This window comes from Emydura macquarii, unplaced genomic scaffold (assembly GCF_026122565.2).
Source record: "Emydura macquarii macquarii isolate MOO-44397 ecotype Brisbane River unplaced genomic scaffold, CSIRO-AGI_Emac_v2 contig_1230, whole genome shotgun sequence".
NCBI classification, from domain to species: domain Eukaryota; kingdom Metazoa; phylum Chordata; order Testudines; family Chelidae; genus Emydura; species Emydura macquarii.
This window is the reverse complement of record NW_027131367.1, coordinates 21,898,417-21,915,067: the sequence shown is the minus strand read 5'-3', so window position 1 is coordinate 21,915,067 and position 16,651 is coordinate 21,898,417. Positions and strand designations below refer to the sequence as shown.

The 16,651-nt window shown below is 49.9% G+C and overlaps 2 protein-coding genes across 5 annotated transcripts in view; one reads left to right on the top strand and one right to left on the bottom strand.

Moving 5' to 3' along the window:
* MYH10 (myosin heavy chain 10) overlaps positions 1–9,212 on the top strand; it is a 144,076-nt gene extending 134,864 nt beyond the window's left edge. For all 3 annotated transcript variants that reach the window (XM_067547761.1, XM_067547760.1, XM_067547759.1), the window contains 7 exons: positions 1,272–1,400; positions 2,470–2,558; positions 2,794–2,917; positions 3,052–3,260; positions 4,271–4,379; positions 5,536–5,708; positions 7,514–9,212. In XM_067547761.1, the coding sequence (XP_067403862.1) occupies positions 1,272–1,400; positions 2,470–2,558; positions 2,794–2,917; positions 3,052–3,260; positions 4,271–4,379; positions 5,536–5,708; positions 7,514–7,658 (978 nt within the window). In that variant the 3' untranslated portion in view covers positions 7,659–9,212. The remainder of the gene's footprint in view (positions 1–1,271; positions 1,401–2,469; positions 2,559–2,793; positions 2,918–3,051; positions 3,261–4,270; positions 4,380–5,535; positions 5,709–7,513) is intronic.
* Positions 9,213–11,002: 1,790 nt separating this feature from the next.
* The window catches only part of NDEL1 (nudE neurodevelopment protein 1 like 1), a 47,244-nt gene continuing 41,595 nt past the window's right edge, over positions 11,003–16,651 (bottom strand). For both annotated transcript variants that reach the window (XM_067547753.1, XM_067547756.1), the window contains one exon: positions 11,003–12,369. Coding sequence is in view for 1 of the 2 variants with exons in the window: in XM_067547756.1 (XP_067403857.1) it covers positions 12,279–12,369 (91 nt within the window). In the remaining variant the exon portion in view is untranslated. The remainder of the gene's footprint in view (positions 12,370–16,651) is intronic.

The window sequence follows — 16,651 nt, the reverse complement described above, 5'->3', positions numbered from 1 at the left end:
TAGTTCCAGTATATGGAGGAAGCATGAAGTTCACCTTAAGTTTTGCTCTGAGGCACAGCTTTTCTTACATGGGTGTTTTAAGGATTAGGTACCTAATTTCAGACCTCCAAGTCTGTAAAGATTGACATCTCTATATCACTTAAAAATCTAACATGCACATGATAGCATCAAAGTTAGGCTAGTTTTAGTAGGGCAAGCCAAATATGCTGTTCCATATCCTAAGTGGTCCCATGGCTTGTAGATTTTGGCTTGCATCCATCACTTTAAAACAACTTAGTGCAGTTTTTCTTAAAGAAAAATTGAAGTTTGACTTGATTTTTGGGGTCTAATGATATTCACAGTCAAGACGAGTTTGTGGAAAATATGATCAGTAGCTGTAATGTTAAGAACATTAAATATATCAAAATGTGTACTTAACTTGACACATTCAGATTAATGGATCTTTGTGTGCATCTATCTATACACTTAAGAAAATGTTCTGTTGGACATGTTCATTACAAAATTCAGTCAATTTAGATAAATCAACCTTTTTTACCCCAGTCCATTTAAAAACTTGCAATCTCAATAAGATTCATGCCAATTTTTATCCTTCAAGCTAAAGTAGGTTTTTTTTTCTGAAGCCTTGTCTCTCTATTAAAAATAAACATGGAAGTTAGATAGAATCCAGTAGACGAGTGTGGGACCAAAATGTGCATGTTTTGGGGTTACAATGAAAATTGATCTGCATCTCAAACAATAAGAAAAACTCAGCCCCATCTGTGTGTCCATCCTCTCATTTACTGAATACTGAACTCTCATAAGGATTGTAACAGATCCCTGCTGTAGCGGTTTGTGCCTGGCCCCCTTGCTGTCCAGGTCCTCGGCCTCCACAAACCACTTCTAGACGATGGCTTCTTACTCCACCAGTGCGCTTTATTTACAATGGGTTTCTCACCACCTTCTATATAGCCAGTTCTTACCAGTCGTAGGGGTCTTACAGATTAAGCCTCTAGTCAAAGGGTGCTCAGCCTTCTCTTGCTGTAGCTTCTCCCTCTCTGGCTGTTTACCCTTCCCTTCCTTCCAGCGGCCTCTTCCTGGAAGCTTTTATAGCCCTCCCAGGTTCTACAGCTGTTCCTTATTCCTTTCTTCAAGGCCAGCTTGCTCAGCTGGCTCTCATATACCCTTAATGAGAGCTCAGTAGTAGGGCTAGCCTGGCCTGGCCTGGCCGGTAGCACCCTGCTACACCTGCACTTGTCCTCTAATGGGATGTTTTTTCTTCTCTGAAATTCCAGGCTCAGATGAAAGACTACCAGCGGGAACTGGAAGAGGCCCGTGCATCCAGAGATGAGATCTTTGCTCAGTCCAAGGAGAATGAAAAGAAACTGAAAGGCCTTGAAGCAGAAATACTCCAGCTCCAAGAGGTATGAATTAGTTCTGAGTTGCCTTTGTAAGTGGCATGTACGTTAGTGTTCTTTGTGGGTTGGGAACCAGGAGATATGGGTTCTCTTCCAGCTCTCTTGTGAGCATCCTGCGTGACCTTAGCTGAGTCATTTCCTCTTCTGTGCCTCAGTTTCCCCACATGTACAATGGGGATACTTTCCTACCTCCTGAAGTGTCATGAGGCTGTATTGATTTCAAAGTGCTCTGACGTTCTCTGATGGAAGGTGCTTGAAGTGCAGAGTGTCAGTATTTGTGTGAGATAGAAAATTGGAAAGATAAATGCATAGGAATCTTTTAATGCCCCTTAAATTGGAAACAGAAAGTACACTAATGCAGCATTGTAGAATATATTTTGAAGTTTTCCTGACACTGTGCTAAATACTAAGGTGGTGGGCACAACAGAGAGCACCTGAGAAGCTTGTGCATTTAGCTTTAGTTTTGCCATGAATACATAGGCTTAGTGTAACATCTTTGTTTGCCAGATGCTTTTGTAGCTTTATAAATGACTGCATACGGGTGTTTGTTATCAGTGAGCTTCAAAAATTAGGACTTTTTCCATGAAGAGAACCAATAATGCAGTATAAATAATAAAAAACCTGATTCTAGACATAAATGTAACGAGATTGGAAAGCAATTGACAAAGTTAAAGATCAATCTACAATACTTCCAGTATTTTCCATTTTTGGGTTAAGGAAGGTAAATCCACTGCAGTCATGAAAAGTTCCAGAGGGGTAGCTGTGTTAGTCTGTATACAGCAAAAACAATGAGAGTCCTGTAGCACTTTAAAGACTAACAAATTTCTGCAGTCATGAAGTAGCCAGTAGGGACAGGCTGGGAGTGTGAGCTAGTGGTTAGAACCTGGCTTGAGTTCTGTTCCTGGTTCTTTTGCTTATTGATTGTCTGACCACATGCAAGTCAGACGTATTAGCACTTCGCTGTCTGCTAGTGGCCTTGGGGGCTGCACTGATGTTTGCAAAGCTCTGAGCTCACCAGTGCTATTTAAGTGCTGCGTATTAATAAGCAAACGAATCTTCTTGTGCCCCCTTGCAGGAACTTGCTGCCTCCGAAAGAGCTCGTCGCCATGCTGAGCAAGAGCGGGATGAGCTGGCCGATGAGATTGCAAATAGTGCTTCTGGAAAGTGAGTCATCCCATGGACTGGCATGTCAGATGCTGTTTATAAGCAGCAGTGACTGTCTGCTACCAGTACACTTGCATGCCCTACACTGACCTCTTGGTTCATTGTTTTCCTGATGAAGGGAATTACTGGCATAGGCACTGCAGCATCGTGCGAGAGTTTGCTGGCAAGTGGAGGTAATTGCTGTGGTACCTGGGTGCCCTGTGTAATGTCCCGTACATTTTCTTTGATCCTCCAGATCAGCTTTGCTGGATGAGAAGCGCCGTCTGGAAGCCCGAATTGCACAGCTGGAGGAAGAGCTGGAAGAGGAACAGAGCAATATGGAACTCCTCAACGACCGGTTTCGGAAGACCACACTGCAGGTGCAGTACTTTTGGCATGTGCTACTTTGGGCACTTTTAGCTCCCTTTAAGTGGACTGTACAGTTTAAAAAAAGAAAAGGTGAATGAATGCTTTGAATGTTGCTAGATGACTGACTCTTCTTGCCCTCCCAAAGGTTGATACGCTCAACTCGGAGCTGGCTGGGGAACGGAGTGCTGCCCAGAAGAGTGAAAATGCACGCCAGCAGCTGGAGAGACAGAACAAAGAACTGAAAGCCAAGTTGCAGGAGATGGAGGGATCTGTGAAGTCTAAATTCAAGGCAACCATTTCTACTCTGGAAGCTAAGATTGGGCAGCTAGAGGAACAGCTTGAGCAGGAAGCAAAGTAAGAAGATATGGTTGTTTGGTGTTCAAAATAAATACAGATAGCACTGATTCTTTGACACTTCTATGGCCTTAGCAAGACTTCTCATAGGTACTAAATGTTCACATCTCAGCCCTAGCAATTGGATTTTCTTAGCCAGAAATCAGTTGCTGAATGGATGCTCTTGAACTGAACAGCTTAAAAAGATTGAGGCTTAATATTATGTTCACCTTATCTGGGTTTCAAGGTCCATTCACTGAACGGAAGAACTGCTGAATTGGTTCTTGCCGCCAACGAAATGGGCATGGAGCCTCTCTGTGCCGCTCTTTACCACAAAGAGTGGAGCCCACAGCGTGGGGCAGCAGTTCCGTGGCATGACTGCTAAGCACCTTGCATAGCCAGGCATGCAGATGCCTGCAGTTGGAGAGCACCCGCCCCCACAGCCTCCTCACCCTGAATTGGGATGTGTGTGCAGTGGACAGCCCATGAACGTCTCGTTGCTTTTGGTGTTGTGGTTATTTTTCTGAGTTAATGTCCTGCCCCCGGACAAGGTAGCCAGGCTCCAGAAAAAAGCAGCCTTCTTTGTAGGACCATAATTCCTTCCTGTGGTAAAACTGCCCTGTCTAAATCTCCAGTCCATTTCCCTCCATCCCCTATTGGGCTTTAGCTGTGGGAGCAGACCATAAACCATCTCTTCTGCCTCAAAATGGTTACCAGATGCCCTTGTTAAAGCACTGCAACTAAGCCCCCCCACAATGAACAAGCACCCCTGGTTTTAGTATGGGACAGCCAAGCTCATTCTGCTCCCGTGCTGACAGATGAGACCCTTCAGTTATAACCAATGCAATTTTAGAAAGTACCTTAGAACTCAAACCCATTTGTGCTTCTGAGTGTGACTCAGATCTGGACTCTCTAACCCCGAACTTCACATGTGATACTAGCTCTCTGGAATGAGGGTGATGCTACAAATGAACCAGTGTGTAAAATTCCCAGGCTGATTGATGATGGGGTAAATGTTGCTGTCTTCTCAGGGAAAGAGCAGCTGCTAACAAATTGGTGCGTCGTACAGAGAAGAAACTGAAGGAAGTCTTCATGCAGGTGGAAGATGAGCGTCGGCACGCAGACCAGTACAAAGAACAGGTAAGCAAAGGTGCATGACTGTGCTCCAAACCCAAACTCCTGTAGACATGGGCCGTGAAGAGCCTTGGGTGCAAGGGCTGCCCTGCTAAACAGACTTTACAGCCACCTGGAGGAAAGAGTAGTACCCAGAAAATCCCACTGGAGAAGCCCTGCACCAAACCTAAAACAAACCCTGTTAAAGTGCTTACTAATAACAGAGAGTCCCAATGAGATCATAGCCCACAGTCAAAGTTCCCGCAGAGTGGCCCTCACCCAGTCCAGGTGGAGTTGCTGGGTAGTTCCATGCTCCTGTCTCCAGCTGCACAGCTTCTGCGCTGTCTCTGCTTCTGCTGGAAACTTGTGGGCCGTCTCTCTCCTTTCTCCATCCCCCGGACGGTGTTTTCTGTGATCTTCCCAGCCACCTGAGGGGGGGTTTCACAGTGGCCCTGACTCCCACCCCATCCCAAAACACCTACAACCTACCAAAACAAGCTACAGTGGCGGGAGCAGTTTCGCCACTTCCCTAGAGCGGTGACTGAGTGCTTGGAAGTGCAGGTTCACCAGGGCAGCTGTTGGCAAGCTGCCAGCAAATAGAGCCTTCGTGCATGGGCTACACAGTGTAGCCTGGCCTGTTTCAGCCTCGTGGTGCCAACTGCTTGAGCTGGTCTCTTGAACCCTGCTAGGATTTCCAATTGCAATCAGTACAGCACTGCTGGTCTGCCAGGACTGGAGGCAGAGGAGTAGGACTGTGCACCTGGCAGGTGTGGATGATCTCTCCCCCTGCGGGCTGCATGCAAGCAGCCTGCTGTCCCTCCCTTGCATCCTGCAAGCCCCATGACTAGGTAGGACACAGCTGGTCTCTCTACAAGAATGAACTGCAGCTCTTCAGCTGGAGATTTGCATACCAAGATAGTCTGGTCACTCAAACTCTGTGCTCCAGGAACTGAATCTTAAGGAACTTCACTCAGTCAGGGGACATGTGGCTAGGATGAGGGTCCTGCTTTTACACGCGAGCCTGTTCCGTGCTGTTCAGATCAAAATCCCCGGTGAGGCTGAATGGGATAGACAAGTATTCAGCTCTTTCCTTTCTCCCGTCCCCCAAAACATCACTCCGTTGCAGCGGCTCAGCGCTCTGCTGACTCGAGCTTAGTGCTGACAACCTGGCTCTCTCCCCTAGATGGAGAAGGCTAATGCCAGGATGAAGCAGCTCAAACGCCAGCTGGAGGAAGCTGAAGAGGAAGCGACACGTGTGAATGCCTCACGTCGTAAACTGCAGCGTGAACTAGACGATGCCACAGAGGCCAATGAGGGCCTGAGCCGGGAGGTCAGCACTCTGAAAAACAGGCTGAGGTAAGCAGTGCTGAGCTCTGGGCCTGGGCCTGGGCCTGGGCCTGGAAGGAGCTCTGAGACAGGCAGCGTCCTACCCAGCGCTTCACAAGCCCCAGGGAAGTTTTAAAGCAGCTACAGCAAATCCCTCTCAGGGTGGGAGGCTTCTGTGATGCCAGGGTCTGTTAGAAGCGGTATGGGAGTGCCAGAGCAGAGCCAGTAATGTTACAGGAACTTAAAATGGAGTACTAGGATCTACGCTGGGAAATATCCGTGTAAGGGGTCACCGCCACAGCCCCTCTGCTTCGGCCACCCTCCAGCTCACAAACGACTCGAAGACCCTCTGGTTTAGCAGTCACCAGTGCAGTTTGTTTACAGCACCTTTAAGCATCCACCACCATCATGCCCTGCCTGGCTAGGGCTAGCAGCCTCTGGGACTTCTCTCCTCCCTATGCTACAGGTAGAGACTCTTCACTCCCCTGGGCCTCTCCCTTTCTTTCCTCTGGCCAGCATACAAGCTCTGCTTAATCAGCCTGGCAGCTGCCTCCTGTCCGCTAATCAGGGACCAACAACCTCTCAGCTCAGTTAGGCAGACAGCTGTCTTCCATTCCCTAATCAAATACAGGTCCTCCTAACCAGCTCTAATGCATCTTCATTAGCTGGGGCTGCTAGGGGGTTACCACCCAGCTCTCCGTCACAATCAGCAAATCCTCATGAAGATCCTTGTATTCTGTCAGCTTCAAATCTTTGGGGACCCCACAGCTGGGTTGGTTTTAGTCCGTGTGCTTGATTCCCACCTCTGTGGATATGCTGTAAGGGTCAGGGAGGGGGCTCAGCTCCTTAGTAATGTTAGTGACTTACAGTAATTGATTTCTGCTGGCTCTGGCACTGCGAGAGAGACATGTTGCCTGAAGTACAGCAGGGAGTGGGCTAGGCACAGAGCAGAGCATGAGAGAGGCAGAGAGCAGCTGAAGGGGCCAGCTGTAAGACGCTGGCAGTGCTGAGGAAAAGTCGCTTGTCATGCTGAAGTGCATGTAGCTTAGTTCTTGTGTTAATGTGCAGCATTTAGAGGTCTGCTTGGGTTTAATTTTTGAAGCCTGTCCTTCCCCCGAACCAACTCACGCTGTCCCCTCCTGTCCATGGGGTCGGCATGGTGGTCGGGACGTGCCCTGCTTTTGCCGCCTACCTCCCCCTTGCGGGCTGTGTGTGCTGCAGCTCCTCACCACACGCTGCACAGTGCACGCAGTGCATTGAGGTGGTGATGGCTGGCTAGTGTGAGGTGCACAGCCACTGCCGTGCCGAGCTCATGGGCGGGAGAGCAGAGCCGAGCCAACCTGAGCCCAACAGGGTGGGGTTGTTTTCTGACACAACCCAAGCCTGACGCTTCGTTGGATCTGGCCTGACGGCCTGGCGCTACAGCGTTTGTGGTCCACACGTCAAACGTCAGCTCGGAGCTGGTTTCTCACTATTAATGTGCTGTAGCACTGAGGGCCCATTTCCTCTTGGTGTTAGATGCTCCTGGATCTGATGCCATTCAATGCCCTACTCGTGGCGTACATGATGGTTGGGAACGTGGTGTGTGTTGAAATAAAGCCTTTCTTTACAAAGTGTCTTTGAAGGATATAACTCTACTGGCGCCAGTGAAGGTTTCAAGACTCCTCCTTAGTGTAGGATGCCCAGGCATTTAGTGACACGGGTGGGTGACCTGGTGGGGCTCCTGGTTTCCACCCTACACCTGTTGGTGGCTTTCTGGGGGGCCCATTCACCACACAGGCTAGCCAGTGAACACAGGCCTGCAGTTCAGCAGTTGCTTGGTGTTTTTTTTCCAGGCGGGGTGGCCCTCTCACCTTCTCATCAAGTCGATCTGGTAGACGCCAGCTGCATATTGAAGGTGCCTCTCTGGAACTGTCTGACGATGATGCGGAAAGCAAAGGCAGTGACATCAATGAAATGCAACCCGCCCAAGCCGAGTAGAGCCGTGTTACCCCATTAGCATGCAGAGACCTTGCACACAGAGTCTGTGAGATGCAAAGGACTTATCTGACCAGCAAACTGCCCTGTGGCCGTAAATCTGCCTTATGTACAATTGGCATGCTGCAAGGCTACTTATCGCAGGTCACCTATGGCTCAAGGCTCTGTAGCCTCACCATACTGTACCCTGCTTCAATATCGGTACACCTGCTTTTTATATCTAGTAACTGTCTCTGTTCAGTGCATCTCTTCCAGATATTCATTGTAAAGCCATTTTATAAAGCATCATGTGAAGGATACAACTTTTTTATCAATTCAGAAACTTCATTCCCAGGCGGTAGTTGGTTGGGGCAGACCCATTGTTGTTACTATGCATGCTTTGTTGTACAGATAACACCCTTCCATTTCTTTTGTGCTCACATGGCCCTCAGCTGTAACAAGTCTGTTGGTGCACTGTGGAGGCCAAACTGCTCCCGTATCTTGTATTTTTCTCATAATTATTGTGATCTACACACAATCAGCAAGTAAACTGTGAAATGGTCTTGGAAGTGTTCAGAGGGAAATCTAGGGATAAATGAATAGTATCCATTTTTAACCTGGCATATCATTTTGAAGTGTTCCTGGCATCTGCTTCATCAAGTAGTGCTTGTGCACTGTTGGCAAATTGAAATACCATCAACGTTCTTAATTTGTACAATACCTCGCATCTGTACAGACCTGCTCTAGCAGTCCGAAGGCTGTACATATTAAGACTAGTAAAACATGAACACCAGTAACGTGGAAAAAATAAACATGGAACAGAGGCTCAGGATGGAAATTAACTTAACTGCTGGCTGATTAGTCTTCAGAACGTGGAGCTGAATAGCTGCTGCTCCTCTTTGCATGAGGAAGTTTCACAGCCATGAGATGAAGGCTTAATAAATACTTAGCCAGCCCAGTGTCTCTACCGCAGACCTGGCACTCTTACCAGCTGGTGAGCCCAACCAGCAGGACCACCTGTGTTGTACTGTGTTTTGACTTGTTTGGAGTCTGTGTGGTTTAAAGGTTAAAAGATGGATATTGCCTGCCTGAGAGTTGACACGTCAGTGGGTGTGAAGCCTTTCTTTGGTTTTTATTTTGAACAGTTACATCAAGTAGTTACATTCTTTTTGTTTAAATAGCTGAAAAACTGACATTACAGAAAGTGCCTTAGACACTAAGTACTAAGACAATGTTACATATATAATTTGCCTATATAACAATGATTTACTGTGTTAATTTTTGACTGTGCTTCATATCATGTACCTCTCTAGTCAAAGTGGTATTATTGATATTCAGTGATAATGAATCAGTGTTAACTATGAAATTTCATCCCTCTGCAATGTGCTTGAAAACATGATTTGTTTTGGGTTAAAAGCTTTAACATCTGTTGCAAGGGTTTTGTTGTGCGTTTGGATATTTTTTAATTGAACTGGCTGTTGACCACCAGGCATCTGACTGCAAATATCTTGTTTTCTTGTATACCCATATTTCTAGACAATGATTTTTGTAAGACAATAAATTTATTCATTATAGATACTGACGCCTGCTCTATTTACTTGCAATAAAATTATCTCCTCAGATTTATAGACTTAATGGATTGACAGCTGGCCAGAGCATAGGGCTCAACGAGTAGTGATCAATGGCTCCATGTCTAACTGGCAGCCGGTCACAAGCGGAGTGCTACAGGGGTCGGTCCTGGGGCTGGTTTTGTTCGACATCTTCATTAATGATCTGGAGGATGGGGTAGATTGCACCCTCAGCAAGTTTGCGGATGACACTAAGCTGGGGGAGTGGTAGATACCCTGCAAGGTAGGGATAGGATACAGAAGGACCTAAAACTGGAGGATTGGGCCAAAAGAAATCTGATGAGGTTCAAGTGCAGAGTCCTCCACTTAGGAAGGAAGAATCCCATGCACAGCTATAGACTGGGGATCGACGAGCTAGGCAGCAGTTCTGCAGAAAAGGACCTGGGGGTAACGGGCTAAGAAGCTGGATATGAGTCAGCAGTGTGCCCTGGTTGCCAAGAAGGCTAATAGCACATTGGGCTGCAGTAGGAGGGGCATTGCTGAGCCTCTGATCCCCTGCAGGCTCCTTGCGGGTGGCTTGCTGCTGCCCGGCGCAGGCTGCTGTGGCAGAGTGACGGGCGAGCACCAGCTTGCTGCAGCTGGAGGACCCGGCGAGGCGCGGGGCAGGGACCTGGGAACTGCTGCTCAGGCAAGTCCCCCCGGGGCTGGCTGTGCTCCTCGCAGATGAAGAGCATTGGCTGCTGCCCTCCCCCCGCTGCCGGCTGGCTATGGCAGAGCAGAGCCTGTTTGCCAACAGCCCAGGGCCAGCTGGCTCGTCCCCCTTTGTGCTGCCGCAGCCTTTTCAGGGGCTCAGGCCCCGGCCGCCCCAGCCCAGCCCAAGGCAAAGCTGCGACCAGCTTTTCTCCCCCTCCGCACTAGGGGCTGTTTTTTCATCCCTTCCCCTCTCCCTCCCTCTGGCTCAGCTCCCTGTGCACAGGCCCTCCGCCAGGTTCGCGTTTTAAACCTCTCCTGAAACGTGTGGCAGCCAGCGGAAGCAACAGGAGCGTGAGATTTGCTACCGGCACATACCAGAGCTATGGCCTTTCAGCAGCAGGGGCTAGTGGGGTGAGGGCAGGTTCAAGAGCCAGGAGTGGGTGACGCTGGGTCAGTCTGTCTGTCTGTAAATGGGGATCAGACCCTCCCGTTACCCACCCCAGCCTAGAAGGGCCACCCAGTGTCAGGCCGGTTTCTAAAACACTTCTTGCTTTACTTGTTTACAGCCCCGGTCCTGGGGGTGCAGCGGAGCACAGAGGTCAGTGCAGTGAGACGCTGAGCCGAGGCAGAGAGCAGGGAGCCGGATCTACCTGGTAACACGTACAGCCGTGCCCCTCCTCCACGAGATCATTGGTACTGGCCCCCGTCCTAGCCCGAGCCGAGCTCCCCCTCCCCCCTAGGCTCAGTCCCCGCTGCCGTTCATAACAGGCCACCTGGGTTAGGCAGCACGGCCACCCTGTGAGTGGTCGCTTCAGGCAGGGTGTGCAGTCCAGTCCTCGCCCAGCAAAGCGTTCACAAGCACGCCCTTCCTACGGTCAGAGGGACCAGCTCACCAAGGGTAGCCGGGAACAGGTCGCTCAGACACGGCAACTGTGGTGAGAAGCGTCTCCAAGAAAGTGAGTGAATCTAGTTAGTTCGGGCACAAACAAAACCCCACCTGAAATGGCAGCCCAGATTGTCCATCTTCACTTCCCCTGGCTGGCAAGAAAGCGGGGTGTCAGTGAGGAATGTGCCTGCCCTGAAATCACCCACACAACCACCTCCAGCTTCTTTTCTGCAAAGTCACTGGCTCCACATTAAAAGAGCTTTATTTTTTGGAAGGTCTCTTTTTTATTTTAAACCACATGATCGTTATCACCACTGTCTTATGATACACTGTCCTATTTAAACATGCCATATAGATTCTGAATAAATAAAGCTACAAAGCCCAAGTTATGTACAAATATCTTAGGCAAAGATATTATGTTTACAAACCTATATACAATAAAACAAATGTAAACAGTCAAATGCAGCGAAGGACACACAGGAAAAAGGGACGTACAAAACCCTAATATTAAGTGGTGATTCTCCTCCACCCCTTCCCTTTGATTTGGGTAACTGGTTTTACTTGGCATTTGTAAATAAAGCAATTGGCTTCTACAAATAAAATCCGCAAAGCCAAGCGAGGTGGGATGAACTAGACTGGAGAGGAAGATTTTTAAACCCCCCAGACCAAACCACGGGCAAGTTCCCTTGTCCTTTTGAAAAGCCAACAACTTTGAGGCAGAGAAAGAGCAAAAATCGCACAAACATCGCTTTGCAGACCCACAAGGTACACAGTGGCCCAAACTGTCACAGAAGCCCATAGGTGACACTGTAAAGTCTAGTCATACGTTACACTGGTGAAATGCTCACACGTTTTTTTAGGGGTGGCCTATGTCACTGGCAGCACTGCCAATACCATTAGTGGCTTTTCAGAGCAGCAAATCGAAGACGCTTTAGGTGCATGAATGTTTCACTAACGTTCAAGGAGGGTTAAAATCGTTTGAGGCCAGGAGTCGCCTTCCCATGGGGCCTTTGTCCAATAGGATTAACACATCTAAACCAGCCCTGGCATCCCTCTAAAATGATTCCCTCTGGACTGAAAACATGGTGGCTGTGTGTGCTTAAGTACCAGGCTGCTGGGGAAAGGGGGGTTGTAAATACAGTCGGCCAAAGTTTGCGTCGTACGAAACCTAAGTTTGGGAAGGTACAAAGTGAAGGGCTGAGGATCAGTTGGTTAGTGAGACTCCTGAATCCCGGGAGACAGAACAACACACGTATCAGCTTGTGTGACCCACAACAGAGTAGAGCATGTCCACTACAGCAACCGGCGAAAATAAACTGTATTGATGTTGTGTGGAGGCGTGTGCGTGTGCCGGGCTCTCCTCCGGGGAGCGGGCTGCACCAGTGTGCTCTATGCCGCCGTGCAGGCTGGGGGGCTAACGGGAAGGACAACAGCAGTTTTCTGGGGAGCTCCTTTTTGAGAAAAGGGTTCAAAGTCCAAACACAGCGTCCCGGCCGTTCATACGCTCAGCGGAAGCATGCCTGGCGCTGACGAGGGTCTGGAGGATCCTATGCCCGGAGGGGGGCCTTGGTCGAAGCCGTTTACTGTCCTGAAGAAGAAGAAAACAAGAGCGGCTGGTGAACACGGCGCAACGGCTGGTGTCCCGCACTCCGCGCAGCGGCTGAAAGGTGGGATCCCTGCTCCTTCCAGCTGCCACGCCCGCCGTGCTAAGAGGCACAGGGACCACAAGCGGCAGGCCTGGTTGCTGCTGGCTAAGGCCGGAGGGCAGAGCCAGGCCCCAGCACATGCTCACCAGCTACAAGCACGAGGCAACCCGTGAGGTCAGTGGGTTACAGTTACGCACATGCAGGAGCCCTGAGCAGCCAGCAGGGTCCAGCCGCCAGCCAACTGGACTCCTCCTGCCCAGGACGTTTCCATCCCTCTCCCTGCCACTGGGGATCCACGGGGCCGTTGTGCCGGGCACCAGGAGCGTGCACCGTTGTTCACAGGCTTCCAGCAACGGGCATTGTGTTACCCTGCTACTGGCCACGTCCTCATGGCCAAGGGATCTGCCCATCAGCCAAGCAGTCAAAGCCCCACACCTCCCTCTGTGCTCACTGGAGCCAGCAGGCCAGGCCAGCTAACGCCTCCACGCAGAGCTGTCCCTCAGTTGAGCTCTTGCTGCCAGACTGTTTCCCTAGCAGCCCGCGGCAACAACTGGATGTTTTCTATGCAGCATTTATGTTTCAAGGGTCCCTGTAACAAATCCGCTGCGCCAAGAGCTGCACGGTGCTCACCGCTGCCTGCCATAGCCACCCTCAACTGCACACAGCAGAGGGGACAGAAGTCAGAGGTCCCTGCCTCCACAGGAGAATCTCTCTCACCTGTCAGCAGTACAGGGTATGTGACACACAGCAGGCCAGCCGGTATGCATTATTAAAAGGATGGCACGTTTTAGCTACTGCCTGCCATATTGAGCATTTTACTTGGCCAGGGGCTCTGGCCCCAGGAGCTCTTAGGTCTTGCTCCATGGGCTTCCCACAGGGCGTGCTCTGCTTTGGAGAGAGGGCAGGATGGAAAAGGACTCGTCTACGTAAATGTTTCACTCATCACCAGCCAGGTGTAAATCTACCCCACCCCAGCCTGCCACACACTAGCCGTCCCCGGGCACTGTGTTGCCACATAGTGCGTGTTACTGCCCTCCTGCGTCACAGCGGGGCAGACCAGGCGTGCTAGGGACCGCTAGCAAGCAGCAGCAGGGGCCACACGGACAGTCAGTGTGCAGCCTGCGAGCTTGCAGGCCAGCCCGAAGGCAGCATCCAGTAACACCTGACACTCATTTGCTTGTGAGTCGTAAGATGCTTTGGGGGCTACCTGCTGCAGAGACTGACGTCAGCGGGGAAAGTGGGGAGAAGCCTATTTCGCTAGTGTCAGGAAAACAAGTGTAGGTGTGGCCCCAGGGAGCTGCTCCAAGCTGATGCTTCCCCCCCATGCCCCAGACAGGGCTTTGGTTTGTTCAGGCTCAGCTGCTCTCTCCCAGTTTGGATCTTCGTCACCGTATGGCTTCTGAGGGAGCTGTACACGGAGCTCCATGTTCAGTTTACACGTCCTCCAGAAAGAGGCAAATATTTCCTTGTGGCTACCACAGCACCAGCTCTAGTGAATACATTATACCAGCACCATCGGATCTGCGCAGCTCGCAGTCCTTACTGGATTTATCCTCAACCCCCCAGGGAGGCAGGGCAGCGTTGTAGAAAGGGGGAATAAAGTCTCAATGACTTGCCAAGGTCCCACAGGAAGGCTGGGGCATGTCTGCACCTAAAGCGCTACAACGGCACTGCTGCAGCGCTTCTGTGAGGACGCTCCCTACGCCAGCAGGAGAGGTTCTCTGCTCAAGGTAGGTATTCTCTCTCCCCAAGAGATGGTAGCTAGGGCAATGGGAGAATTCCTAGCGCTGTCTACACCAGGTTAGGTTGGTTTAACTGTGTTGCTCAAGGGTCTGGATTGTTCACAGCCGAGTGACGTAGTTATACCAATCTCATTTCCTAGTGTAGACCAGGCCTGTAGTGGAGCAGGGCACCGAAGCTGGGACTCCCGCCGGCCAGCCTAGAGAGCTAACTGCTGGCTGGCTTTCACCTCAGAAAGCCACTCAGAGCTTCAATGCTCCCCCCGGCAGGGCTCCAGGATGGGCTAACACTTGGAGTCAGAAGGTTCTGCTTTTACTGGAGATCCTGGGGATTCAGTGGCAATAGGTTTCTCATCCAGCTTTCCTTAGCCTTGGCAGTTTTCCCAAAGCTGCTGACCCAGGGGAAGAGCCATTAGGAACCCACTGCATAGCTATCGGGATGGGGGGGAGGCGCTTCCTGGGTTTGGAGAGCTCTATTATTTTAAAAGACCGACAGGGTCTTGATCTGCTCCAGTGACTGTGTCTCCACCTGAAGTCAATTCTCTGTATCAGTCACCATGGGTTGATGTCACTGCAAATAACAGTATCGTTATAACATCCATTTTCCTGCAGCTCCCACCCACTCACAAATGACTCTACATTAGCACGGAGGGTGTTCACACAAGCATACCCTCCCTCAGGAACAGGCCCTGTCATTATTTTCAGGAGTAAAAACACAGGTTAGTGGACATCGAGCGGTAATCTTTATTCCTTTGGGCATTACACTGTTTGCTAGCTGCCACACCAAGTCAGTTAAATAGTGCTCATCTGTCTGGAAAACTTGCAATACCCCCAGATCCCCGTGCACAGGTAGCAGCACAGAAAGAGTCTTTCTGAGGCACTAACAGCTTTCTAAATTGTGCTGCAAGGAGCCAGGGCTGTTCCTGTTTACACTGCCAGAGCTTGGAAACTTCACTGACCTAATGAGTTCTTACTTCAGGTGTTTGCAAACGGCACAGCCGGGAGCCATGATCTTCTGTCTTTGTAAAAAATACAGCCAGGGAAATGAAAATATGAAGTTCAAGTTACCAATTTAAATACTCAAAAGTCAAGAAAAAGCTAAAGTTTAGTCCCATTCACCCTGCTACAACACCTATAGCAGGTGTTTTCTGTCCAGTGGGTGGGTATTGATAGTAACATACACCAGGCTGCAACATGAAATGTGCAAGGCAGCCAGGGGTGATGTTACCATGAGAACCTGAGTTTTGAGTTCCTGATCTTTGAGCTGTAAATTCCCAGTGCTACAATAATGTCTTTTCGAAAAGTGAATACACAACACGGCTGCGTGAAACACGACCTCCCATGGCGGGGGTCTCACGAGCAGTTACATCTTCACAGCAAGCTCCAATCTGCAGGGCCATAAAACCAGCTTGGTTCCAAACAGAGGTTGGACGGGAAGCAGCTCCTGCAACTTGCTGAGTTAGAGCAGGAGGTGGAGGGACAAAGGCTTTAGCACACGGGGGCTTTGCTCTCTCCCGACTGAGGTAAAAATAGCCGAAGTGTGGCTGGAACAAGCCTGCAGAGAATCATAGCAGGGAACGAGGCCACTCCTGGAGAAAAATGCTGGTGATACAGCCAGGATCAAAACCTTTCAAAAGTCCTCTGCTCAGATCAAGGAGCTGCTCTTCAAGACTCCTAGGATGTTCCTTTCTGGGGTGGTCACTCTCAGCGGTATCTTCACCTACAGCACGACAGAGATTGGCCTCTATCACATGCAGCCTGCAGCGTGGGCACAACCAATGCTCTGAACTGGGTTGGCAAATTTTATGATCATGGGTTCGTCCGAACCATCCTGAGCGCCCTGCTGAGGTTCTAACAGCTCTGCAAGTCACAGCAGAGGGACTGAGTTTTTTTTCCCCAGAGCAAGCAAATTGCTGGCTGGGATACTGTGGGAATCCCAGGCTGGGAAGATTAACTGCTCACTTTTAAACTCAGAGAGAGTGTTATTCAGTGTCCAGCCGAGACCGGCATACAAATTAAAATGGCAAAGGGTCCCTTGCCGCCCTGTCAGCTCAACTGCACCAGCAGCACCGCACTAGCAAAGCAAGGAGTTGGGGTTAGCAATGAAACAAGAGGAGTGTGGGAACAAACCAGTGGGTAACGCTCCACCCGAGAGGCCCGGCTGGATTCCACAGGCCTGTCAGTTACACAGCTGTGGCATTTCAGCCTCCCCCACCTGCAGTTTAACTATTTAACCCAAAAAATCAAGTCCATGCTATTCTGCACGTAACAGAGCACCTGGCACAGGAGCATCCTCAAGCATTTTCGAGACAGGACAGTTTGCCCCATTTCACAGATGGAAAGCTAAAGTATGGAGTGAGAAAGTGACTGGACCAAGGTCACACTGAGTCAGCAGCAGAGTTAGGGATGGACGTCAGTTCTCGTCACTCCCAGTCTTGTGCTCCAACCACTCGACCATGCTGTCTCTGTACATTGTCTCATACAT